The sequence below is a fragment of the Psittacula echo genome (assembly GCF_963264785.1).
Source record: "Psittacula echo genome assembly, chromosome: 2".
NCBI lineage: Eukaryota > Metazoa > Chordata > Aves > Psittaciformes > Psittacidae > Psittacula > Psittacula echo.
Genome location: NC_137737.1, coordinates 43,294,135 through 43,320,784, shown reverse-complemented (window position 1 = coordinate 43,320,784; position 26,650 = coordinate 43,294,135). Strand labels below are relative to the sequence as shown.

The window sequence follows — 26,650 nt, the reverse complement described above, 5'->3', positions numbered from 1 at the left end:
CTTTGCTTCAGCCTGATGGAGAAGTTGAGGTCCAATAGGGCTTAGCTGACCTCTGCAGCACCCTAGAATCATAGAATACCCATTTGGAAGGGACTTCAAGGATCATCTGGTCCAACCTTTCTAGACAAAACATGACCTAGCCTACATGTCCAAGTACCCTGTCCAGACAAATCTTAAAAGTGTTCAGTATTGTGGAATCCACCACTTTCCTGGGGAGATTATTCCAGTGTCTGATTATTCTCAGTGTGAAAAATTTTCCTCTTGTGTTCAGTTGGAATGTGCCTAGGAGTAACTTGTACCCATTACCCCTCATCTTTTCCGTGTGAAGCACCTATGATCAGACATCCGGAAAGCCTCACTCCACAGAGGGGTCCATAACTCTGGCTGATGCCACCATGACTCTGATGCAGGTAGAGACCCTGTCCTGGTAGAGCACACCTTTAGACTATTGGTCTGAGAAGAGGCAGGAGCACTTCACAGCTGTAAGTACCACCATGGGCACTGCCACGACGGGGCAGGTGCAGCACCATAATCTGCCCTGGCCCCACCAAGGCTGTCTGCCCAGGGTGTATCCCACACCAGAGGAGTTACGCATGGGAGCAGGCTGCAACCATGCTTTGTGCTTGTGCTCCTTCCCTGCATTTACCCTGGCAGCTGAAGCAGGTAACCGTGGTTACACTGCGAGGCGACCAGCTCCTGAATTTGTTGACAGCTTTGAAGGAAACAACGTAACTGTGCAAACCTGAAACTGATTTTGTCCTTATGCCTTGGGGCACATCCTCACTAATGCCAGCTGCAGTCCTCTCCGGACATCTGAGGGCAGCTTCTGCCCCAATCCAGCAAACACTTACTGGATGCTTAATATTACACAGAGAAGGAATGCTTGCAAAGCCAATGGGATAGCCAGTGGGATAGCCAACATTTATGCATACAATCAAATGTGCAATTTGGGTCTGAGCACTTTGTCATATTCTTGGCCTATGTTTAAAAGGAAAAAAAAAAAAAAAAGATTAAACCCCACAAATCACATTCAAGCTCACAAACAGAATGATTTATTAAGAAAAAACACTGAGGGGTTTCTGAAATACTGAAAGGGTTGAAATAGTCTGAATAGAATAAAAATTGACACAAATTTTTACCACAATGCAAAAGGAACTTGAGCTATTCTAATAAGAGTTTAATGTTCGTGCATGTCCTCACATCTTGCTTTTGGCAATAGCCAGAAAAGAACTACCGAAATACTGTGAGAAAAGCTGTTCTCATGTTATTTCTGGCCCTGCTGTAATGCATGAAATCAGGACATCTCATGAGAGAGACTGATATTCAAGATTTCAGTCTATTTTTCAGGCAAAAAGGTCTGAATATATATCTCTAAATTTCTGGGTTTAGTCATGGCTAGATCTCAAAGCAACAAGAAAAGTATTCCTGAGGTCACAAGTCAAATAGTCACAATACAGAAGAAAATATAATACTTATATTCAAATAACTTGGAGAAAAAAATCCCTGCAAAGCCAATATTCACTTAACATGCTGAGGTGGATGTCTCCTCATTCTCAGAATAACCCTTAATGCCACTGAGGAATCTCTGAAGCTTATTCATAGGGTGGATGTGGGCTATGATTAAACCGAAAGTGTTTGAAGACACCAGCGAGTGTCGCAGGACTGTTACTGTGTATGTGTGTGGCTCTAATCTGTCTAAAAATCATTTCTGATAAACACCTTCAGGATCCAAAGAAACAAGGGCTCTATGAACTATATGGTTTCTGGTGCCCCTGCCAACTCCAAATAAATACACTGTGTGTGTAGCCAAGGTCTTGGAGAATTATTTCCTGAAAACTACTTACTTTAGAACCAGAAGGAATTAATGAAGATGTGCCAGCTATTTCCTTTGCTGGCTTGCATGCCTCAGCCTCACCAATAATAAATAGTAACAGTTTGTACATGGGTTATGCTGCTACACCTCATGTTTTGCACCTTGGAGAGAGAACCAATCCATTCTCTACACAAGCAAGAAAGCACAGAGTGTGAGTTTGTTGCCTCTCCTTGGGTATTGACATTTGAGGCTGGCAATAGCTATCAAAGCCAAACTGCATTTTGAGTCATTGGCTCTAGCTTCTGCTGAAATAGCATTTGTGTATTTTTAAACTATTTACAGAGGTTTAACTTCAGATCTCTTAAAAAGGAGATAATGCAGCTATCAGCACTGGTTAAACAGATTAATATGATCAGCCCGACTTTACAGTCTGCTTGAATAAACGTATTTATTATTATTGGAAAACTTTAAGAAAACTTCTAAATCACGAGAGATTTATAAATTATCAATTATGTAAGAGCTGGAGCAACTAGGAAGATGCTGTTATATGAGTGCATGCAATAAGGAAGGAGATTTTCAAACTCAGGCCATAGACATTCATCGCAAGTGATCTTTAGAAGTATCTTTCAATAATCTTATTTTATCCTCAGATTTTCTCAGGCTTCCTTTGTAGAAAACCAGCTAACTACTGGGTGACTCCTGAGCAGAGCCAGAGAGGAGGACACTGTGTGCCGGAGGGAGCTCTTCTCAAGCAGCTCTGGGTGCCGACCCTCCGGATAGAGCCTTTTAAAGAAACTGGCAGTAACTTTGGTGTTTTCCTTCAAGACACAAAATCTCCTCAGTTGCATCCATGTTGCCGAGGCAGCATGCTCCAAATCTGCCTGTCCTCTCCAGGACCCGGCAGCTACCGGTGGAGCTTCTAGACAGAAAATCATAGAAACCCTGACTCAACCACACAAGGTTTTATGCTGTGCAAGCAGCCAAGAGGCTGAGGATATTTCAGAGGGATTTTTTACACAAAAACTGGAGGGCCATCAAACTGAAGCATGTTATGACTGCTTCTCCCTGTTTAAAATCCTAAAAGTCAGCCTGAATCTTGTATCCTCTCTGTCTTGCCTCCGGAAAACGCCTCAGATTTGGGGTTGAAAGTGAATACACTCTGGGCTGACGTGTTGGGAGCTGCTACCCCGCTCAGAGCTTTGTCAGTACAAAGGAAAGAGGAAACGTTTCTGCTGGTATTATTAACATGTCAGTAGCACTGATAGATTCCAACTGAGATCAAGCCCTGTTGCATTAGCTGTGTGCCAAAAGCAGAGTGGGAAGCAGAGAGAGGGGAGGAAGCGTTATTATTCCCATGTTACAGCTGCAGAAGCGAGGCACAGGGATTGTGAAATCCTCGAGGTCACACAAAACCGCATGTGGCTCTAGTGGGGAATGGAGCCAGCCCCCCACAGTTGCCCCTTCCATCCCCTCAGCCCATGCACATCTCCCCACCTTCCCGGGTTGGTTCACATTTTCGAGTATTTGGGCATGCTCCAGAGTTCGGGCTGGGGAAGTAATTCCCAGGGGACTGGCCCCAGGCTGATGCCACATGAATCGCAGTGTCCCTGTGCATTACTGCACCACCTTCACTCGCACGTATGTGTGAGATAGTTATTTAAAGTCATGGATTGACCTCTATGTCTGTAACACTGAAGAATATTTGTGGTAAAAGTGCCTGACTTTATGCTTTCCAGGGAAGCTAGATGGGAAAACAGGAATAAATAGTAGGAAATTCAATAACACAGAGTTCAGTGTTTATTTTTACACAGGTGGCTGAAGAAAAATTAGAATTATAATTATTATTGTTATCAACTGTTCAACATTTATCCTTAACATTTCAAAGCAGTGATTTCTGCAATGAGACCTGCAATCATTAATGTTAAATCCAAACAAATCCACATTCATTCTCCAAATGCAGAGCAGACATCACCCATACTACATTAAACGGAACTGAATCGTTCCATGGCCAGCAAAGGCACTGAAGATGTGAATTTCCTCAGAGAATATCAAATAAAGATTTTAAAACTCAGTTAAAAAAACATGGTTATGAAAAGAATAAAATACATGTAACAGCAAAATTACTGATTTTTACTCTATTGATACATCATACATAATTGAGAAAATCAGCCTCTTTTGGGACGTTTCAGCTCCTGTTTGTACAGAAGCAAAGGCTCATGTAGATGGCTGGAGTCTCTGGCTTTTTATTCCTTAGGGCTAAGTGAAAATGAGCAGCAGAGGAGGGATGGTGCAGACTGCAGCAGCCCATAGAGGTTGACTCCGTGGAGGGCAGAGAACTGAAGAAGCCAGGTGGGCCATAAAAGCCATGAGTGGGGTCTCCTGTGGGGCAGACACACATGCCACCAAGGTCCTAAGAGGATGAAATGGAGAATGATAAACACATGTGAATGAAGCTCAATAAGTAAGATGCCTGATGCTGAGCTACCAACATCGTCCCAGACAGAACTGCGGAGCTTCTCCTGCTATTCACTTTCCCCCTAATTAACACTTAATTGCACACCATTGTTATTCCCAGGAAAAGCATCTGGCCCCCCTTTGGAGTCTTTTTGTCCTTGTGGCTGGTCACAGAGTCCCGACAGAGCTCGAGCTAAAAAGCACTGGGAAAACATAGCTCCTGCAAGCACCATGGCCACTGCATGCAGCAGCTGAAGCACAGCAGTGGCCCTACGGAAGGTGCTTTGTTTTACGTGGCCCAGCTGATGGAAATCTAAAAAATGCAATGAAAAATGGAGGTGGAACAAAGCGGAGAGAAAAAATAAAGATCCTGAGAACCAGTCAGAAGCTTGATTTTCTGACCCTTTAGGGCGGCAGGGAGAGGGCTCACATTTAGTTAGAAAGAACTGAGATCTAGTCCTTGGGTGGAGTTATGTTTTTGTTTATTAACTTTTTGGACAGAACACATCAAGAAGATGCAGAACAGAACCGGGTCCTCCACCTTCCCAGATGAAGCAACATCTATGGGTTGGGATATTTTTTAGGTCTGTGGCTTGTCTGGGGGTTTCGCTGCCACTAACACCAGTGCTTTACATCCAGTTTGAGGGTGTCACCAGGCAGGCCGCCCCACAGTGCCCCCTGCTTCTTAGCAGAAACGGGGGACAGCACTGCCTGCTGATGCTCCCGAAGAAGCACCTGCTCCCTGGTGCAGTTCTTGTTTTTGGCTTTCTCATCAGGAGAAGTCTGGTCCACCAGAAAGAAGTAGATGGACCAGACAGCAGTCTGCGGACAGCAGACCAGATCCCTTGATGAACACTCTTCCCAGATTTAAATGGTAAAGAAATATGCAAGTTATGCTGTCTTACACTGGAGCTAGAGTCTATAATATTGTCTCAGTCACTAGTCTTGCTGGACCTGGAAGTGAAACCAGGGTTTGGTTAACAGTCATGTCTTCCAGGCTTCAGGATGTCCTCTTGACAACCTCCTCATTTCACCTTACTGTTGTTGCCTCCTTGCTTCCCACAGTCCCTGCAGTTTGACAGTATTTATTGCCTGTTGAGCACCACCAGCAAAGCTGCCTTAGGGATGGTCACATGTGATGTTGGTGTGTTTGCTTCTTGGACATGTTTCCATTTCAGCACACCCTCCAAAACAAATCTCCATAAAGAAGAGAAACAAGGACACATTTCACCTTTCAGGTGCTCCTTCACTGCTGTTGAGAAACCTTCCAAAGCTCATTTCCACAGCACTTTGCATACGAAAAGGCCTGTAATTAGGTGGCAACTCTCTCTGCTTTCTAGTAGGCCAACATAATCATCTCCCCTCTTAGATGTCATATGCCCCTGCTCCTAAGGATGGAGGACTGAGCCCTCCTTACTATAAGATGGGCAATTCTAGGCAATGGGTCCTGTGAAGCGCTCAAGTGAGGCAGTTCTTCTTGCTTCCTCAGGATTATATTTAACACCATGTTACAAGATTTAACTTCACTCCTATTTCATTTCACCCCAGTGCTTTGGGGGTTTGAATGCTTTGAGCAGGAAGAGCCCTTGCTAAGGCTGCAGCTCTGGCTGCCCTCAGAAGCAGAGCAAGCCCCTTTAGGCACCGTTTCAGCGAATTCAGTTAAGCAGGTTCATCTTTGTCTATGTGTACCTCAGGACTTTGCTCAGTGCAGACCAGGCTGCTGCCATGGATGGCAACAGGGCTCCGCAGCTGCTCTCCCTTGCGAGTGTGGCTATTTCGCAGTGCAGATAGCACCTCATTTTGCGTAATCCTAAACGATTTCTCACCTACCCGACCTCTCAGCCCCTTCAAGGTACACGCTGTAGCTATTCAGCCACCCAGCATGCCACAGCGCAAAGTGTACCAGGGACGTGAGGAAATTCTTTGAATTTCAAACATATATGTTTACTGTGGAGGAATCTGCAGCTGGAAGGGGGAGCCATGAGAATGGAAATGTTTGCTGAAAGTGTTTGAAAAATAACCAGAGCATGAAGCAAGGGACAAAAGCAACGTTTTGCTGTGAGTGCAAACCAGGTACAAGGACTGTATTTAGATGGGAATCTACCAAACTGGATTTGGATTGCCCCTTGCTCCTGGACGGGAAAGAAAGAGCAGGGAGAGCAGCACTCCAGCCTGCCCCATCAGTGCCAGCCAGGCCCTGAGGGGCAGCTGCCCACTGCCAGCATCTGGGCTGGGGCTGCAGCAGCCCCACTGGCTGGAGCATGGCTGGCACTGGGGAGCTCCATCGCTTGCAGCCTCAGGAGGAAACTCTCTCTCAGCCTGACAACAAGGTCGATATTTTCCTGGCTCCTCCAGTGAGACAGATTAGGCCCATGAGCACCACTTTTAGGCTCTTTCTGCACGATATCCCTTGGAAAGGTGCCTTCCTGCCACTTTCTGGCATGCAAGCCTGGCTTACCAGCTGTCTGAGGCTGGACACGCAGGCATGGCCTGAGAGAGGGGTATTGCAGAAACTGGCAAGAAGCTTCTTGCAGCTACAGCCCGGCAGGTGCCCAAAGCCCCCCTGCACCCCAGTCACCTGGCCCACTGAGGGACGCATGGGAGCCCCCAGTGTTCCCGTCACTTGGTGCTGCACCATCCTCAGGGGAGCTGGCTGCCAGCCGTGGTATGCTGCCAGCAGCTATTGACTTATTTTTCCGTGCATGGCTGGGTAAGTAACCTTAATTAAAAACATGAAGCCCACAGTTTGTATCACATTTGCGATGTTAAACAAGCTCTGGAAATAGAAACCCTGTTTTCATTTAAGCTTTTCAACTGTGATCTAAGTAATAAAATATGGAGGGGGCGGGCGCATGTGAGATTTACATGTGATGATTTGGGAGATCTCACTGCTTTAGAGGCTTGTAAGGCGCCGTGGTGCCAACTGCTCCTGCCGCTGCCTCACCGCGCTTGGCAGCGGCTGCCCCACGCAGACACTTGGTTTTTTCCAGAGCCGCTTTCCAAATGCTGATTTCGGCTCTTGTTGCCGTGATTTATTCTGGGTGCAGGTGTGGGATCTGCCAGGCCCTCAGCAACCTGCTGGCCTGGCTGCCCATACCCTGCCTGGCACTGGTCAGGCAGGCAGGCAGCATGCACCTCCATTGCTCCTGGGGACCACAGGTGTCCTTGAGGACAGCCAGGCACTCTGCAAGCGCAGGCAGTGATCCCACGAACCCATGGCCAAGCGGCACCATGATCAGAAGGCACAGGAGACGGTTACCTTTGCCTTCCAGATTCCTCATGGGCCATCAAATAGGGAATGAACATCTGTCCCACCATGACAGGTAGGCAGGAGGGGATGCTCTTCCAAGGGTACCTGCTTTGCACCCTGCCAGTGCATGATCTGATCCTGCTCCAGTGGCTGCCTCAGCCTGCAGGGTCCCTAGAGACCCCGTCTGTGCCTCCCACTGGGATTTGCAAGCCAGAGCCTGTGCCTGCCCTGCCAGAGGGTCTCACCCCTGCTGTGCCAAAAGGGCTGACAGCAGGGAATGGGAACATAGCAGGGCAAATACTTGTCTGAAGGCTGCAAATGCTTGAGATCACCTTCATATTTCGTTGGAGTGAGCAGGAGCCCTAAGGAGCTTGGTTTTGGTCAAGGCTTCCTCAGTCTTTTTTTTGCTGTCATATAACAGTACTTTCAAGGTCATGAACAGTTCAGCTGGGCATGGAAATGGCTAGGTATTTTGCAGCAAGGTCCTAATATGTTTGCACGTTAGCACAGAAGCATTCATCCCACGTTGTCCCCCTGTGTCCCCCTTCCCCCTCAAGCTATTTCTGAATTCTCTGGCCAGGGCATGCACTGTGGAGGAGCCTTGAACAGGGCTTTGCCCAAAAGCCCGTGAAAGCGTGGGATGCACAGGCTGTGCAGAAACCATCTCTATTTACACTCATTTCTATCCTTCCTTTTTTCTGCCAGGGACTGGCGACAAGTTGCTTATGGGTTTCTTTTTCCCATCCTGGGGATAGAGGGGTTTGTCCCTTAATGATGAGACATCCTCAGCACATTGCCCTTCCCCAGCCTCCCTCTGGGTTCGCTTCTGGAACCCGAGAAATAACAATAGGGTAGGTAATGGCCGACTCCAGGGTACCCGTCTTCCTGGGACCCCCTTTCCCAGCGCCTGTGGCTATCTGATGTCGCAGAGAGCGGCCGTGACGGAGGGGTGCAGGCAGAGGGGTAGGTCACAGAAAGCACCCCAAGGTGGGGCAGAAACCGTACGGCAGAGGCCGGGAGGGCGCAGGCTGGCGGAGGTGCCCCGGGCAGGGGCAGTAGCAGGTGTCTGCCCGCACCGCGGCTCCGGGGCCGGGAGGACGGCAGCCTCCCCCCCCCGACCCTCCTGTCCCCTCCGCTCCAGAGCCGAGGGCCGCGCAGAACCACGTATCCCTCCGAGGTGGCCTCTCTGGTGTGGAAGCAGGGGAGGAAATGAGGCCAAGGTGATGGAAAGGGGAAGAGATAAGGTCGGTAGCGGCTGTGCAGACTCAGGTCCTTTGGGGTCAAGTGGTCCCCCAGCCTGGAGACCATGACGGGGACAGGGATCCCACGGGGAACCGAGGTGCCGTGGGAGGCTGCTCGCAGGGGAGCCCGCGCCGCGCCGCGCACGTCCCGCCGGTCCGCGGGCTCAAACAGCTGCGCCCCGCTCACCCGCGGCAGTCAAATAACGTCTGAATTACATCCTTGTAAATATTGACTGTGGCCATCTTCTTCGTTTCTGCGCACAGTAACCGAAGTGTCAAGCCCGGCGGAGCCGGGGCCGGGCTGCTGCGCCTCAGGGCAGCAAGGAGCCAGGGGACCAGGGAGCCCGGGACACATTCTTGGGATAGGGCGGGGGGCGCGCGCAGAGCTCGCCGGAGATCGAGCATCGCGTCTCCGCGGGAGCGCGCAGACCGCGCCGGGGATGCTAAAGGGAATGGGCTCTCTCCCGGCTTGGACCGCGGTCTAATTTATAACCTTGTAAGGGGGGAACACACACACAGACAAGAGAAGACGGAAGAGGGTGGGGGGAGATGTTTCCTGGTTCGCCTTCGTTAAACGCCAGCGTTAATGAGCTGCTCAGGGCAGCCGCTCCTCGCACCGCCGTTGCAGCGCCGGGAGTGCCCTGCGCCTACCCCGCGCCCCCGATGGGGTCTTTCCCGCTGGCACCGTGACCCCAGCCGGTGTCCTCAGCCACCTTTCCCGGGGGACTCCCCGCGCACACCGGGGACTGTCCAGCCTCGCACTGCCGTCCACTCAGCTCCCCTCGCTGCGCTCCTGCCTCCCCTTCACGCACCGCCCTCCGACGCCTCGCTGCCCGGGCGGGGACCGTGCCCTCGCAGGGCTCCGGGGTACCCTCATCGGCCGTGCCACCCTCCCCGGGGGATGGGGAGCGGCGACCCTGGCAGCGTGAGTGGCTGGGCGGCTTTGCGTATTTGGTGGTCTTTGAAAACAATTTGTTTCCCTCCCCCCTTGGGGAGGGGAAAGGGGAAAACCATTCCGGGGGAGGGGAGGGAAAGGGAAAGGGGGGGCGAGAAAGGAAAGAGAGAGAGAGCAGGGGAGAGAGAAACACCAAACCCAACGGAAAACCCGCGCTCCGAACTATTGCGACACGGAGCGAGGAGAGCGGCGGAGGCTGGCGGTGAGATGCGAGCGACAGCGAAGCGGGCCGGGCCGCGGGAGCGGAGCGGGGCTGGGAAGGAGGGGGGGGGGCGTGGGAGCGGGCCGGGCCGTGGGAGGGGCGGGCTGTTCCCCCCCCGTGGGTGGGCAGGCGGCGCCCGGTGCCTCCGCGCTGCCCCCCCGCCGGTCTCCCCGGGCGGGTCTCGGCGGTTCGGCGCGGCTGCCCGGTGACCGCTGCCGCCTCCCCGCAGCGCAGAGCGAGCTCCCGCACCTCGGAGCCGGCGGCCAGCCCGACGGCGGCCCCCAGCCCGCCACCATGAACACCATCGTCTTCAGCAAGCTCAGCGGCCAGGTGCTGTTCGAGGAGGACGCCAAGGAGCGGGAGCGGAGCGGCCGGCCCTACGTGGGGGTGGTGGAGGGGCCGCACCACGCCGAGGTGCTGCTCCCCGACAGCCCGTCCATCAAGGAGAGCCTCAGCCTGCGCAACCGGCGGACGGGGTATGACGAGAGCTCGCCTCCGCGCCGCGCACCGGCTCCGCGGGGCGGCCCTGCGTGCCGCTGCCGGCGCTCTCGGCCGCCCCGCAGCCGGTTTGAGGTTGCGAGATGGGTTTCTAGATGGGTTCTCCCCACGTCCCCGGGTCCGTTCTCCCTGGGACTCCCATTCCACAGCTCTATGGTGAGAAATTCCGGCAATAGGTGATGCAGAGGCGTCCGATTGGGCTGGAATGGGCCAGACAGAGCGCTTCTGTCCTGCGGTGTTTGACCTTCCCCTCTCTGCCTCTACACGAAAGCAAACGGGGGAAACCGGGGCTTGTCCGGTATGATCGGGCGTTTTATGTAATTAAATCCCCCAAAATACGGGCACAAGGCGGAACGTTGAGACCTGGTGGCCGGGAATGCCGCGGGGCCGACCCCGCCGGCGGGGCCGGGGCAGCCAGTTCGCGGTCGGGGCCGAGGCTGGCGGGCTCTGCGCGGCTCCCGGCATTTCCTCCGCCGTCCCGCGGGTTTGCAGAGCGCTGAGCGAACGGACGGGAGGGAGCTGCGTTGTCGGTGCGTTCCTCGAGGTGGGATTTAAAACGGACTAGCGCGATGCCAGTCAAGGGCTGGGCAGGGTGATGTTGGGATCGGTTTTGCTAAAAAGGCAGCTGAGCTTGAGCCGCCTGCTGCTCATTTTTGTGTGCTGGAACAGGTGAAATGGGTGGTGAGCAGACAGGACGTGTTAGTTCCGGCGTCTTGTCAGCCCTAACTCGAAAGGTTAAACTGGCGAGCGCGGACCGGACGTTTCTGGTCAGCTTTATAAACTAAAGACTAAGGAGGGTAGTCAGGAGGCAGAAACCCCGAGGAGCTGCTTTTACTGCCGAATTTCCACCTTAACGATTGCATCAGCTCCTACTTTTAACGGCGGTGCTCGTTGGTAGAACGAGCAGGTTATGTTGCATCGAAACGTTGTTAGCAGCCGATCGCGGCTAAGCTCGGTTGCCGAGGGAGCCCTGGACGAGGAGCGACCGCGGCTGGGCTCGTTACGGCACAGCACGGCATAGCTCGGCTGGGCTCCGTACAGCACCGCCCGGCATGACCCGGCACAGCTCGGCCCGCCTCGGCGCAGCTCGGCTCGGCTGGGCTTGGTTCAGCCCGGCTCGGCTCGGCACGGCGTCGTGGCGCCCCCTGCCGCCGCCGCCGGTAGCTGCCGCCTCCCGGAGCCTCCGCGGCGGTCTGCGCAGCGCTGTCCGCAGCGCGCGCCGGCTCCAGCCCTGCTCAGGGTTTTCCTGATGATTCCCCGGGTTTGTTCCCTCCTTTTTATTTTCGAGCTGCCTTTCTTTTTTTTCTTTTTTTTTTTTCTTTCCTTTTTTTTTAAAAAAAAAAAAAAACCAAAGGAAAACCTTTTCCTTTTTTTAAAATTTATTTATTTATTTTTAACGGTACCTGAGTTTCGTTCCCCTCAGTTTAACCTTTTCCCCCATCAGGTTTCGGGCTTTGCGGGCCACCTCCCCTCGCTGCCGGCAGCGCTGGGAACGGCACGCCGGCTGCTCTGGAGCACTCCTTGCCGCCGGCTGCAGGCAGGGGAACAGTTCGGGAGGTGCTCGATGCCGCGAGCAAACACATTCGGGGGAGGTCGGGCTCGGTTGGCTCCGGGGCAGCCCGCACCGCAGCCCTGTTCTCTCTGGGGTACGGGACCGGGGCCGTGAGAGACGGGCCCTACCCTCCCTGGAAAGCACCTCTGTAAACACACTGCCCGCCCGGCAGACACCGGGCATCGGAATCATCGGGGCACTCAAACCTTGCACCGGCGGAGCCCTGACCCCTCCGAAGTCCGCGCAGCTGAGCCGTCCGAGCCCGCAGGGTCATCGCGGCCAGCGCCGGCCCAATCCCTCCCCTCTGGGTCCGCTCTCCCAGACCCTCACAGGGCGTCCGGGGGAGCCGTGGCCATCGCCGCCTCCTGAGAGAGGAATGCGGCGTTGGAAGATCCCGAACACCCTTCGGCGACCGGGCTTTGCTGCCCGGGCAGGGTGCACCCCCATGCGGGGACGGACGTGGGCAAAGCGCGCCCCAGGGCTGCGGCACCCTCCGAGTAGGGTTCCCGTTCGAGGAGGGGGGGCCGGGCAGGTGCCCGCTGCCCCGGCCCTCAGCGCTCCTTCCCCGCGGCAGGGCGCGGCAGAGCGGCGGGAAAGTGCGGCACAAGCGGCAGGCGCTGCAGGACATGGCGCGGCCGCTCAAGCAGTGGCTCTACAAACACCGCGACAACCCCTACCCCACCAAGACCGAGAAGATCCTGCTAGCACTCGGCTCCCAGATGACTCTGGTGCAGGTAAGGGAACCTCTTGTCCCCACCTCCGGCGACTGCTCCGGGGCATGTCATGGATGGAAGGGACAGGGACAAGGGACAGCAGCATCCCAAGCCCTTCTGTGACCTGAACAAGAGGCAGCAGTGGGTATCAGGGGAGACATCAGTGTGGCCAGCAAGATCCTGTGCGCATCTGTCCCTCTGCCCTCCCTAAGGCTTCCATGGCAGCAGGACTGTATCCCCCAAACAGGAATCCCCACATCTATGCTATCCTGTCTGAGGAGGTGCTAAAGATAGTCGGCAAAAGGTGTGTGCTTTCCCTCCTAGGAAAAGATGTCTTTGTCCTTTAATCCCATTCATAAATGCAGGGGAAATATGTTTGCTTAGTTTTTAAAAATCTTCAGGTAAAGAAAAGAGTAATGGGAGATTTCAGCACAGAATAGGAATTGCTGAGGAAGCTGTTGGGAGCTACTCTTTTCCCTTTTGAAAATGGGCAAGAATAGGAACAGTTATGTTGTTCTGACAATAATCGTCACCTGTTGCACAGCTGTTAGTATTCCCATGCAAACTGTGTGCAGCGGCGCAGCGTGTGCTTCACAGTCTTACAGGAATTATCATCACAGCGTAATTAGATGTGGGGAATAATTGTTTTGCTCTCAGGTAAAGCTCCACTGGAATGACTGGCAGTTGGGTTGCAGCAAGAGGCATAAAACTGGCTGCAAATGTTCATAAATCTCACTTCTTTGTTCTCGTTGCCATCTGGCTCTCTGCTGAAGTAGGTGGTTAAATGCTCTCAGTTGCTGAGTGATGCTATCTCAGGTCTGGATGCTGCAAAGATTTATGCATTGTGAGTAATCTAATTTCCTTGCTGCAGGCTACTGCTAGGTGCATAAAATGAAACACATGTGTTTGCAGAATTGGGTCCTCACCACTCTGCCTAACACATTATGTGTCACTTTGCAAAGGACATGGAGAGAACGAGTAAAATACTAGAAAAAGAAAGAGGTAATTCAGCATTATTAGTTTGAGTGCTCCTTCTAAAAAGCCTGTGCTATGCACTTTCATCCTAGTAACAGCAACATAGGAAACTTCTACACTTTCGTACCTCACTGTGAGACTGTTGCACTAGAAAAAGCACTATAGCTTTGACAAAAATAATATTAATGTCTCAGAAAATGCCAGTTTTAACTGGAAGATACAGTTAAAACAACTTCTCTTGCTTTCAAAAAATACACATGAAAGGTTTGCTCAGACTTTTAAAAATATGATTACATAAACACCATCCATTCAATGCCGCATTCAATAGGAGTACTTTATTGGGCTATGGCTTTTAGAATATTCCTGTATTTTTACATGATTTAAAACATACATCCAGAATACATGTTGGGAGACTTTCACACTAATGACATTTGGGGAGTTGTGGCGGCTTTAGTAAATCATGATGGGAATGTGAGATATGCTGTGTTAGCCTCTATAAAACCATCAAGTGAGCCATGGCCACTGCTCCAGAGAGGTTTATGATCTGTGTAAGGTGTAGAATAAAATTAAAAGGAATCACAGAGGGCTACATTTATGTGTGTTAGAGCCCCCTGACTCTAGTGGATTTACACTGAAGCTGAATTGAGTAGCCTTATTTCTACAAATTTTAATATCTGAAAGAGCTGTGCAAACCAGCACATCTACCTTCATTTACAGAAGCACACCATCTAAAAGAAACCCCATATGTTTCTTCTATCATTTGGGTGCAATGCTCTTTTAATACAGAAATACAATAGCATATGTACAAGAGGTAAATACGTATGTCTGGCACCAGCAGTAACTCCTGAGCCTGGAAGAACAAAACAACACACATCCCACATCTACTTTTCAGATGACCAGGAAGAACAAGACTGTAATCCAGATCAAAATTCTTATTTTCTGAGAGTGAGAGAGCAAGCGCCAGGCTGTGATCTCAGTCACACTGGGCACATCTGAAATAGCTTCCCTGAAGGCTGAGCTGTTTCAGCAGAGTGGTATTACCGAAAGCAGGCTTGGGTCTGGGCTTCAGTATCTGTTGGAAAGATTTGCTTCTGCCCCAGGAGAGCCGCTTTGCAAAAGCATCATCCACGGTCTCCTGTGATTGCTTTTCTAATCTAGCAACACCAGACATCACTGGCAAACCAGGAATTAGTGTATGATGTTTTCTCTGGGTTTCATGCCTTCATGTTCGCTGACATGTCTCCTGTTTCCTACTCTTCTTCCATTGCTCAGTGCTGTCCTGTGGTGTTTGCTCTTGGTTGGGAATGCATGCCTGCCCCCACATCTTTCAAATCCTGCAGAGTCTGTTGTCTGCTGACAGCTGTTACCTCTTCCCAGCATCCCTCATGTGCTGACGCCTTGTCATTGGAAGCCCTAGGGAAGGCAGAAGATACTGTTGAAAATCTCTTTTGAGTTTCCGCCAAAGGGCCATTTAGGGAATGAATAGTTGGGGTTTTTTGGTTTTCACCTGACTGCTGACTTTAGAAAAAGTCTTCAGCAGCTGCCTGGAAGATGATGCTGGTCATGAATGGTATTGATAATATAGTTGTACCTCTTCTCCACATGCTTTTCTTTCATCTAATGAACCTTATTCCAGTATGTAGCACCTATCCAAAGGAGCTTTTGCAGGACTGTAGTGTAGATAAAACCAATCCTTCTGTGAGACAAAGAGTTCAACATCCAGCCCTGTTTTCTATTGTTACTATTAGGACAGTATCTGCATGAAAGTAAGCTTTCACAGCTTACTTTCATTAGCTTTGTTATCACCCGGTTTATTCCACCTCACAAATACTTTGGCTTATCCTGCTGTTTCTGGGAGCAGGGTGGCTGTTCCTGTTGCATGTCCATCTGCATTGCAGAAGGAAAGTCAAACTCTTTCAAGGAGGCAGGATTTCACAGGAATCATAAATCATTTTGTTTCTTAATAATATGTAGCGGCAAAACCTGGGGCAAATTCTGGGCTGACTTATTCCTGAGCAGGCCAACGACGTCTTCTGGAGTCCTCAAAGCAAATGTTATTGCAGCTTTTAGTCTAACAGTCCAAAGTTTTCTACTTTCCCCACTGCCAAAGCAGGAAACCAAAAAAGCAATATAGTTTGAAAAGGCATTTTATGTTTTACTGCAATTAGATTCCAATTCAGAATCCAATAATTTGTCCTATTAATATGCTATTAATATGCTACATTTTCATTTGTATTACTACCACAGTGCTTGATTTATTTTATTTTAAATTTTGGTTGAGATGTTCTAGTGAAATAAAAAAGAAAAATGGCTGTATATTCCTTCCAGGAAGAAATATGAATGGCCGTATTGTTCAAGAGAAGTTTTTTGCAATACTAGGATTGATATATTGGTCATGTGCTGCTATGGATTTAATAGTATTCAGGTTCATAAAAGCATATCTGGATTACCAGAGGAGGAAAATCACTTGATTTCTGTTCCCTTTCTGAAACTTTGGCCACTCTTAAGCAGTGAAGCAGAACAAATTACAATAAAACTGAAGAGTCTCTTCAGAAGTAAAACCAGAGGGCCAATATTTCATTATGCCAATATAAGTACCTGATGCTCTTCGGAAATGACTGAGTTGCTATAAAATATGAATGCTGGAAATCACATCCATTATCGTTCTCCTTGGGTTTTGTCTGTTTACTTTTTGAAGAACTACACGATCATTACTTTACAAGAATAGTGAGTTTCACCACGCCTTTTTTTTTCAAGATACTTAGTTCTTTGTGAGGTTTCTGAGACAAAGATTTTCCCACTGGCTTGGATGTAAGTCACTGTTTTGGTTTTCTTTTATTATTCTCAGAGTTCATGATAGTGTAACTTGGGACCATAGTAAAGGATGGATGGCTCTGGCAGCTTTGATTTTTTCTTCTTGTAATACTTAAGTGTGGTGCAAACAGGCACTTGTAGTAAGTGGGACCTACAGCAGTAGGCAGACAACTTTTGAAAGACCACGTGATGCACAAGGTAGCATTTGGGCTGCTTGAGATTAGTGACAAAACTGGCCTTGGCTTTAAAGGAGCCAAGAACAGCCTGTAATAAGTGTTTCCGGAGTGAGTTTGCTGCTTTGTGCTTTAGCAGAAAACTTCTCTTGTAAATGTTGACTTCAGATGCTTTCATAATCATAGAATCATAGAATTGTTTAGGTTGGAAAAGACCTTAAAGATCATGAAGTCCAAATGTTAACCTAGCCAAGTCCATCACTAAGCCATGTCCCTAAGCATCACATCTACCATCTTTTAAGTACCTCCAGGGATGATGACTCCACCACTTCACTGAGCAGCCTGTTCCCAATGCTTCACAACCCTTTCGGTGAAGAAATTTTTCCTAATATCCAGTCTAAACCTCCCCTGGCACAACTTGAGGCCATTTCCTCTTGTCCTATCACTTGTTACTTGACAGAAGAGACCAACACCCACCTCACTACAAACCTCCTTTCAGGTAGTTGTAGAGAGTGATAAGGTCTCCTTGAGCCCCTTTTCTCCAGGCTAAATGACCCCAGTTTCCTCAGCTGCTCTTCATAAGACTGTTCTTTAGCCACTTCGTCAGCTTCGTTGCCCTCCTTCGGACACACTCCAACACCTCAATGTCTCTACTGTAGTGAGGTGCCCAGAACTGAACACAGTATTCAAGGTGCACCCTCACCCATGCCGAATATAGGGTAACAATCCCTTTCCTAGCCCTTCTGGCTATACTATTTCTGATAAAAGCCAGTATGCTCTTGGCCTTCTTGGCCACCTGAGCACAAACTGGCTCATGTTCAGCTGTCTGTTGACCAACAACCCCAGGTCCTTTTCCTCTGAGCAGTTTTACAGCCACTTTTCCATAAGCCTGTTGGTGTTGCATGGGATGGTTGTGACCCAAGAGCAGGACCCAGCACTTATTAAACTTTGCACCATTGGCCTTGGCCCATCAATCCAGCCTGTCCAGATCCCTCTGCAGAGCCTTCCTATACTCCAGCAGATCAACAGTCCCACCCAACTTGGTGGGACAACATCTGCAGACTTACTGAGGTTGCACTCGATCTCCTCATCCAGATAATTTATAAAGGTATTAAGCAGAACTTGCCCCAGTACTGAGCTGAGCCATGGGGAACCACTTGTGACCAGCCGCCAACTGGATTTAACTCCAGTCACCATCCAGTCTTTGGGCCTAGCTGTCCAGCCATCTGGCATACCGAGAGAAGAGTACGCCTGCCTGAGCGATGAGCAGCCTGTTTTCGCGAGGAGGATGCTGTGGGAAACGGTGTCAAAAGCTTTACTAAAGACTAGGTAGATAACATGGAAGTGGATCATGTTAGTCAAGCAGGACCTGCCTTTCATAAATCCATGCTGACTGGGCCTGAGCATCTGTATGTGCTGTGTGATGGCACTGAAGATGATCTGTTCCACAAAGAGCATGAGGACAGGGTGCAATATATTTGTCTCATTAGGACATAATAATCAAATACTACTATTTCCTCCTCTCATAGCAGAAGACTTAAAATACGATTCATCTTTTCATATTGATATGCAGAAAGCAAAGCATTGGCATGGGAAGAATGAGCCCAAAATAAACCAAGAGTACCATACAAAAATCACTCCTGCTAAATTTAATTGCTTTTATGTATGAGTCACACTAATACTACCCATCTTTCTTTTCTGTACATGGCATTTCACTGATGAAATATTTCAGTATGTAATGAAATGGAGCATAATGAAATTTTTCTCGTGAGAGGTTGGAAAGCTGTCAGTTTTGTAAGATGCTGCAGTAACTGCTGTAACATTCAGTGAGACTGCGGATTGATCCATCTCTATCATTACATACTTGATTTCAGAGTTACACTAAATCATGCAGCAGCCAGGTGACTGCTGCTTCAGCTGAACAGTCTGGAGTGAGTTTGTTAACAGCTTCAGAAAGCGGATGAATTCCAGTCCACCCTTTCCCATTTATTATAATGATTGCTGTGTCAATGTGGTGAATATAAACAAGTAGCCTTGGAAGAGAATGAAAATTACTTACTCTTCTCTGTGAGCTACAGTTTTGGTCTTCTAACCTGTTGCAGTAAACTGCATGGTGTGTAAACTTAGGTGTTTGGCATCTGAACACTGATACAGAGCTCACTGTTATTTTTGGTGAAACCCTGTTTCATGTAAACATTAAGTAAAATCACAGTAAAATAAAGGTGCCATTGCTCATTTCTGGGTGAGAGTTTGAACTGAAATTTTGTTTTCCCTTTAAGCAGATAGTGTTTATTTTTCTCATAATCACCCTAGAAGAGATTATCAATACAGCATAATCAGCCAAATACTTCTGTGCAGTTTATGCAACCTGAGCTACAATAGACAGATGACAAAACTAGGGTCAAAATCCAACACTGAGGTCTACAGTTTGGCTTTCTAGTAGGTGGGGTAGCATGTATTGATAAAATATGTGTTAACTTGCTTTGCAGGTTAGCATAAATTAAATGGTATGATAATTCCCAGGTCAGAATATGACTGCAGTGGTCTCCAGCTTCCTCTGCATGAACTTTCACAACACAAAGATGAGAGTGGGACTATAGACTCCCAACATTCTTTACATTCTCCTTTGCAAGTAATGCTACTCCACCTCTGTCTTGCAGAGGTCATGTCAAAATACACTTATTTCTGCAAGGAGTAAATAGCATTTTAAGACTTGATTTATCATTAAACAAATATTGTTAGAGTGTAGGTAGCTTGCCTCTGCTCTCTCTTGTAGTAAGGTTATGCTAAGGTCACTCTGTCAGTATCAAGTATTTCCTATTTTATATATTTTTAAGTAACAGTAGAATCAAGGCCAACATTTTCTTAGGTATGCTTTCATGCTAAGTTGCTGCAAGTACACGCATCCCACTTTGTAGTTTAATTAGCACTGCTGGCTCAGATGACTATACTTGCTCTTTTGCTGCTATGGTGCCCGGAGCACTGTGGAATCTTGTGTTTGAGCCTTTGTGGTGACCCTGTATGCTAGAAGGATACCAACATGCATCCCTTTTGTAATGTCAAACTCTAAAAAACACTGTGCAGCTGAGAGGGAATACAAGCCAGTCTCTTGTCTAGTAGTCCCCTTGTGAAGAATATGCATCCTCAGTGGTTTTTAGGGTTTCCACAACAGAAAGAGTTCACAAAAACTGCTGCTCTGTAGAGCAAATGGTTGATTTCTGCAGTGACTCCAAGTACATTGGTACTGTGTATTCCGTGTAAGACTGTCCTGATACCCACTCTTTGTCATACTTGGAGTACCAATAAAACATGAGGGAGAATTTGGGCTTTCATGTAACCAAATTCAGAATGTTTTATTTTTCCTCTTCAACAGCTTTATTGTAGCCTATATAAATGTCGAAGGCAGATTACCAAACATTACCTATTAATTTGAACTTAGGATATTAGCAGTATATCAAAGGTTCATATTAAAAGTTCAGGGCAGTATCTTTAAAACAACACAAACAAAAAGATTAATATAAAAGGAGGATTTGGGAACACCTTAATTGAAACTTTGTTCATAATGAGGGTTTGCTAAGACTTGTGAAGGGTGGGAAGCCTGAAACTGCCTTTCTGTCTGAGGCTCCTGCTATGCTCTGGGATAATATTCATGGACTTTTGTTCATGTTTCCCTTGTTTGCTGTTTTCTTACATAAACCTCATGAAAACTCTGTGGGTTAGATTTGGTTATTTGCATCATTTTCAAGGGAAACTAATACATTGATTTGTATGCAGGTATCCAACTGGTTTGCCAATGCAAGACGTCGTCTGAAGAATACTGTCAGGCAACCAGATCTTAGCTGGGCTTTACGAATAAAACTGTACAACAAGTATGTTCAAGGAAATGCTGAACGACTCAGCGTGAGCAGCGATGACTCATGCTCTGAAGGTTTGTTGACGCTCTTCTTATCAGTTGTAGACCGATTAAAATGTACTTAGAAAGTATCAGGTACCTTACATTAGCTCTGATTCCTCACAAAACATGCTCTGTGCTGTGTTTAGGTCCCAGATACTCTGCAGTCTTTCAAAGTGGGATTGTGTAGGTTAATCGGGGGGACAGTCTGGTTATGTGTTATAGCATCGTTACTAGAAAAATAGTCGTTAGTTCATTAGATTCCACAAGCCTATTCCTTTAATCTGGATTAAAGGAAAAAATTGATTACTCTTGTTGGTTTAAGGAAATGAGAAATCTTTTGACTGTTACTTTCCTTGATGTAAGTATCACATCATTAACAAGATAATCTGATTAACAAGAGAATCTGGTTAACTTCAGAGAGGCTTATTGTATGATAAGGTGAATATTACTGTTATTTATTTTATGTATTTTGCCATCAGTTTGTTTCCTTAAAAGGTACACTGAAATTCTCTCTTTTATCCAAGTGAACAGATGTAGGATTTTTTTAAGTAACACCCTGTGTTTTTTAATAGAACATTTCTATTAATTACATCTGTGGGTACTTTTTTTAGTTGGATGTGACATGGAGATACGTTGACAGGAACAAATGCTATAGAACATTGTCAGAAATCTGTATGTGAATTTTTAGAAGAGTATGTTTCAATTATCTTCGTTCCAGTTTCAGTTTGTATAATACTGTAGTATCCAGGAGAACCAATTTTCAAGTTAGAACTCAGCTTATTCACACAGATTTTTAAATGCTTATCAGAGATTTAGGTCACTTCCCAGGTTTTTTCCACCTGCCTTGTATTACTCATGAACAAATTAGACAGAGGCTGTTTTCTAAGTTAATTAATTTGGAATAGTTGGAACATCTGAGAACCCTGCGAACTGCTGTGAGCAATGTGTGAACAGAAGAAAATGAAAATAATTTTCTAATGCTGAAGGCTGAAGTTATTGTCTACTTTTAGCTATATTTATAACATTTTAAAACATGTAGAGGAAACTTCTTTTTAAATATTAGGTATTTGATGTGTTCTGCATCTTTGTCCTTTTGTTTTCAGATGGGGAAAATCCTCCAAGAAACCATATGAATGAAGGGGGATATAACAAACCGGTTCATCACACTGTGATTAAAACTGAAAATTCAGTAATAAAAACAGGAGTGAGACCAGAAACAAGTGCCAATGAGGATTATGTGTCACCCCCCAAATACAAAAGCAGCTTATTGAATCGTTACCTAAATGACTCATTGAGACATGTCATGGCTACTAATGCAGCTATGATGGAAAAAACAAGGCAAAGGAATCACTCTGGTTCATTTAGTTCCAATGAATTTGAGGAAGAATTGGTGTCTCCATCATCATCAGAGACAGAAGGCAATTTTGTCTACCGGACAGGTAAGGGATTCTTTCTGCATCATTTCTAATACAGCCAGCTTTGGTGGATGGTGTCACTTGAAATGAGTGTCACCTGATCATGCCTTTTATGAGAGTGGATAACTCCTATCCATCCTCTCATATGAGAGGGGATAACTCCTGTCCACACTTTCATTCACTAGAGAAGCTCTACCTGCAGTATTGTAGTTAAATGCTTTTACTGACGGCTAATGAAGCTGCAGCTGTGGGGCTGATTTCTGAAATGACACTTAAAGGCTGGTTTTGGGAGCTTTAAGACAAGCCTAGAAAAGGAGAAAACTCCTAAAATAAGGGAGGACTAGGGTCCAATTAGAGCACTCACTAGGACTAGGGGACGACTAGTGCCCCAGCTGGGAGAAAAAGAAGGGCTTCGAAATTTCAAGGTGGCTGTTTGTGGAACTTACATGAGCCATATGCCTACCATGCATGAACACCTTCCCTTGTTGTACAGCATCTTGTCTGTCCTCAGAGTGTTTTGTCCAGTGCATGGCCCTTTAGTGCTCATCTATCTCTTACAAAAGCACGGATTAGTTTAGAGCAATTTCTGCATCGTTGTCCAGAGATAGTGCACTGAGCTAAGGGGCCACAGACTTGACCATTAAATATCTTGGCTTAGTGTTCTTTTGAAGAGTTACACATCATTTATTATTTTAATCTTATCAATAAAAATATAAAAGCATGATTTATATCATGCACTTTGTTACCAGTCAAAGGAAGGCACATGGGACTGCCTGCTTCATGCCAGTAAATTGCTGTAAATCAGGGTGAGATCAGGACTTGCTCAGTTCCCTTGGGGCAGGGAGTCCTGGAAGGCTCCTCTTGTGAAACTTGTTCTGTATTCCTGTGGGGCATAAGGCAAAGGCTGTCTGTCCCCTTATCTTTCTAAAAAATGAGGTTTTGCATCCCAAGTTCTGGAGGTCCCTGCCAGCACCTCAGGGTTTACAGCCATCGCAGCAGCGCTTTGTGTTGTCCAAGGGTCTTTCTCAGGGGGGTTATTCTCCCAGACACCACTCTGTGGGCAGCTTTGCTTTTGGGATGGATGAATATTGATTAAAAACGCTGGAGGGCTTCGCACTAAAGTTCATACAGATTTAAATGAAGTTGGTTTCCCTTGGCTTCTCTGGCAGGCAGGTTCAGGTGACCCTCGCCTTAAAAACCTCTGAAGTTTGCAGTCTTTGCCCTCGCTTTTCTGGCACATTTCATGTGTTTATTTGTTCCTATAGAGGGGCCACAATGATTTCAGGAGGCTGAATGTGCTGGTGAGCATAGGGGGACATTGGTGTGTGCAGCTTGTCAGGGGATAACCGAGGTGGCATAGTGGGGGCCCTTCGGAGAAATGAGATCTCTTGGGGAGCAAGAGTAGTGCAAGCACAATGAATAAGTTTCAAAATTAACTCTCTCTGCTCATTCAGCTTTATTTTCCAATATACCAAATGCATTTGGACCGCATTATGGGCATATTGTCTGCCAAGTTTTATTTTTAAGTGAAAAGTTACTCAAGAACAGATGCAGCAGCTCAGATATGGAAACTTCTGTTTTTCTGTACTTTTCTGTGCTATAATTTAAAAATGGACACGATGACTTCTTAAAAATTGTAATAAATTTGGTACTGGATTAAGTTCTTCTTGCCAAGTTTCAAGCTGTACTGAAAAACATGGTCTTAATGGGAATGCTGAGACAGGCACACTGTAACTGTGAGAGTTCACAAAAACTGGTGTATTTGTCCTTAAGGTTCGTACCTGAAATTCCTACAACTCCTCTTGAGATTTTATGTAAGTCGGTTCCTAGATGTCTTTGTTAATGTTTTGAAGTGCTATGGCCTTTGATGTGAACACAGCAGCAGCTCTCAGGATACAGTTTTATTCTTTCTACACTTCCAAAGCAGGCAAGCAGTAACCTGCTGATTGAAAGGAAAAGATCATTTGCACATACTTTATTATTTAGTATATTCTTATTATATATGTGTGTGCATTCAGGAAATAATGGGTACAAATAGGGTTTTGCCAGCTGCAGTATTACAGTATTAATTAATGATTTTCTAATGATGTTATGCAGAAACTGAGCTCTTCATGAACAAAGCAGATATTGTAAAGTTATCATTCATTCATAAAATTGTAAAGTTATCATTCATTCATAAAATCTGTTCACAAATAGATTAAATTATCCAAATAACTGTTAGATAGGAAGAGACAAATAATGGTGTTTTATTTTTTGCGTCTTTTCTCTGTAATTTGAATACCTGGGATGGCAGTTTTGAGCGCAGTCATGTAGAAGAGCTGTATCTGTGTTCTCAAAAAGAGCTGTAATCCATTTTGGTTAAGCAAAATAACAGGGTATGGCTGACTGTACCACTCATACCTTCCTGAAAGCAGCCAGTGTATTTGTAAGTGAGGTATCTCCACTTACAAGGAGGTCCCCACTGAAATTTTTTGTTAAGCAAAGCAGCTGATTTTTAACACAAAGGGGTTGAAGCAGAATTGTGAAGTCCCTCCTGGATGTTTTAGTTTATAAAGACAATTTGAGTGACATCTAAAAAAAACACAGAGTGGAAGGTGATTGAAGTTTTATTTTTGAGACATGTTTGGCAAGGTTGCTGTGCTCCTAAGAGCAGGAGGCCCTTGGCATTGAAGCAAATTCGTTATTGTGCGTTCACTGGAAAAGGAACTTTTCATAGTAGATTGTGAGTAGAAAGCTTACTCACTGCATCTGGTTCATGTTACGGGCCAGACCCTGAGTTTGGGTACATCAGTGTGTCTGGAGCGACTTTGCTCACCCAGTGCCCAGGGTCAGGGTGGCCACGAGTGCCTCAACAGCCTGTGCCAAATTAACAGGGTACAAGTGCAGTGTCCAATGACAAAACCGAGAAATTACAGTTTAAAGTTTATAAGGAAAATGGGCTCTACAGTTTCCCATTGCAGTCATTAACATGCTTATAAACACGGGACCATATGCTACTCTAGCTTCATGCAACTGGGAAATCCTGGGTAAAGATCAAGGACAGGCTATATAACCGACTGTCAGGAGAGCAGCCTCGCTTTATGCCTCTGCACAATAGCGAGTTCATGGAAAGCAGCTTTAGTGCTGGGGTGGGAGCAGCAAATCCTGAGCTGGGGGCCTCACAGGTGCGGTGCCCGTACTGCCGCTGCTCCCAGCCACTCCATACCACTCTGGCTGCATGTCCTGGGAAGCTGGGGAGCTGCAGCGGGACGTGGCGCAGGCAGCAGGGAGAATGGAGCAGCTGGGAAAGAGTGCAACTGTATTTGGATATGTCACATATGTGAGCGTTTCTGTCGTAAGCTGATACGCTTATGTATATAACGTGACATACGTGAATATGCTCACTTAAGGCAGAAAATTTCAGTTTGGATTAATCATAGTGAAGGTATAATGTATAAATATATATAATTGGTCAAATATGTGTCTTAAACTGACCACTGAAAGGCTTGGTTCAGTGTTTGTGTTTAGTTAAAAATCCATGTTGGAGAACAAGTTTTCATTAACTCCTTGGCATGCTGTCATTCACAGCAGGTTCTCTGTGTGACAGGAATAACCAAAACCAGACTTGCCTATCTGTATTTGTTGTACAAATGCACGCAGGAACAACATTCTGACTGCAACAAGCACCCCAGAAATCTATAAAGAAAAGATCTAATGATGTTTGTAGTGAGGCTGGACATAAATCTAAAGCGGCAGCAGCAGTCTTTGGTTTATGGATCACTAAGATGCTGACTTTTCCTGTAATCACAATGCAGTGCTCTGGGGGTACCCGATTGTCAGTCACCTGCGGGAACAAAATGTTCTGTATCGTTACAGCACAAGGAAATGAAAAATCCCAACTTTCTCGGATATCGCTGTCTGGTGAGCTGCGCTTGGTGAATGAAACCAAAAATTAAAATGAGAAAAAGAGAGATGGAATGGCAGGACAGGGAGTTTTCTAACTTTTTTCTGCAGGCAGATTTTCATTGATTTCACTTTCTATGTTACTTAGCACAGTAGAAAAGCCAGAACAAATAAAAATAGTGAGGAAACTAAAGACTTGCAGGCCTGGAAAGGAGGGTGGATTTTAAATAAACTCGTGAATGGTTGATTTTTGAACATGTTTGATCTCTATTTTTAGATGTTTATACTCAGGAGTGCGCTCTGTTTCTGATGTTTTCATTACTACTGCCTTTTTCTTTCCTCTCGCCTTCCTTTCTTACTTTCATTTGGATCTTGCAAAGTTTGTGATTTATAAAGCATGATCCTGGGTCATTTATTGCAGCACACTGAGCACCTCAGATGAGACCCTCAGCACACTCCAGGATCAGGCCCACATTCCTAAAGAGCACTTAAATGTAAGGCTATAGCTATGCACATAACTACTATAGAGAGGCACATGCAAGCTGCGGAACAGTGCTGTGATTTTGTGTGGTCCTTGCCAACTTTTCCTCACAATTTAACATTTTTAGAAATTAACATGTAATTTAAAAATGAGCTATAAAATTTAAAAGCATAATATGAACACAATGGAACCTGTTTTTAGAGACAACTCAAGGGACCCGCAAAAACCGCTAGTACCAGGGACTTTTGTAAGTTTGATCTAAACAGTGCTGGAGACCTTGGGGATACTTTAAAATAAATGGTAACCTGGGAGAGCTGAAGGAGGTCCTTGTTGCAAA

General features: G+C 46.8%; 1 protein-coding gene across 1 annotated transcript in view; it reads left to right on the top strand.

Annotated features, from left to right (window-relative positions):
- Positions 1 to 10,209: 10,209 nt before the first annotated feature.
- The window catches only part of MKX (mohawk homeobox), a gene marked incomplete at both ends in the record, with an annotated part of 45,817 nt that continues 29,376 nt past the window's right edge, over positions 10,210 to 26,650 (top strand). The window contains 4 exons of the mRNA XM_080611399.1: positions 10,210 to 10,391; positions 12,540 to 12,699; positions 20,415 to 20,568; positions 21,639 to 21,974. Of these exons, the coding sequence (XP_080467525.1) occupies positions 10,210 to 10,391; positions 12,540 to 12,699; positions 20,415 to 20,568; positions 21,639 to 21,974 (832 nt within the window). The remainder of the gene's footprint in view (positions 10,392 to 12,539; positions 12,700 to 20,414; positions 20,569 to 21,638; positions 21,975 to 26,650) is intronic.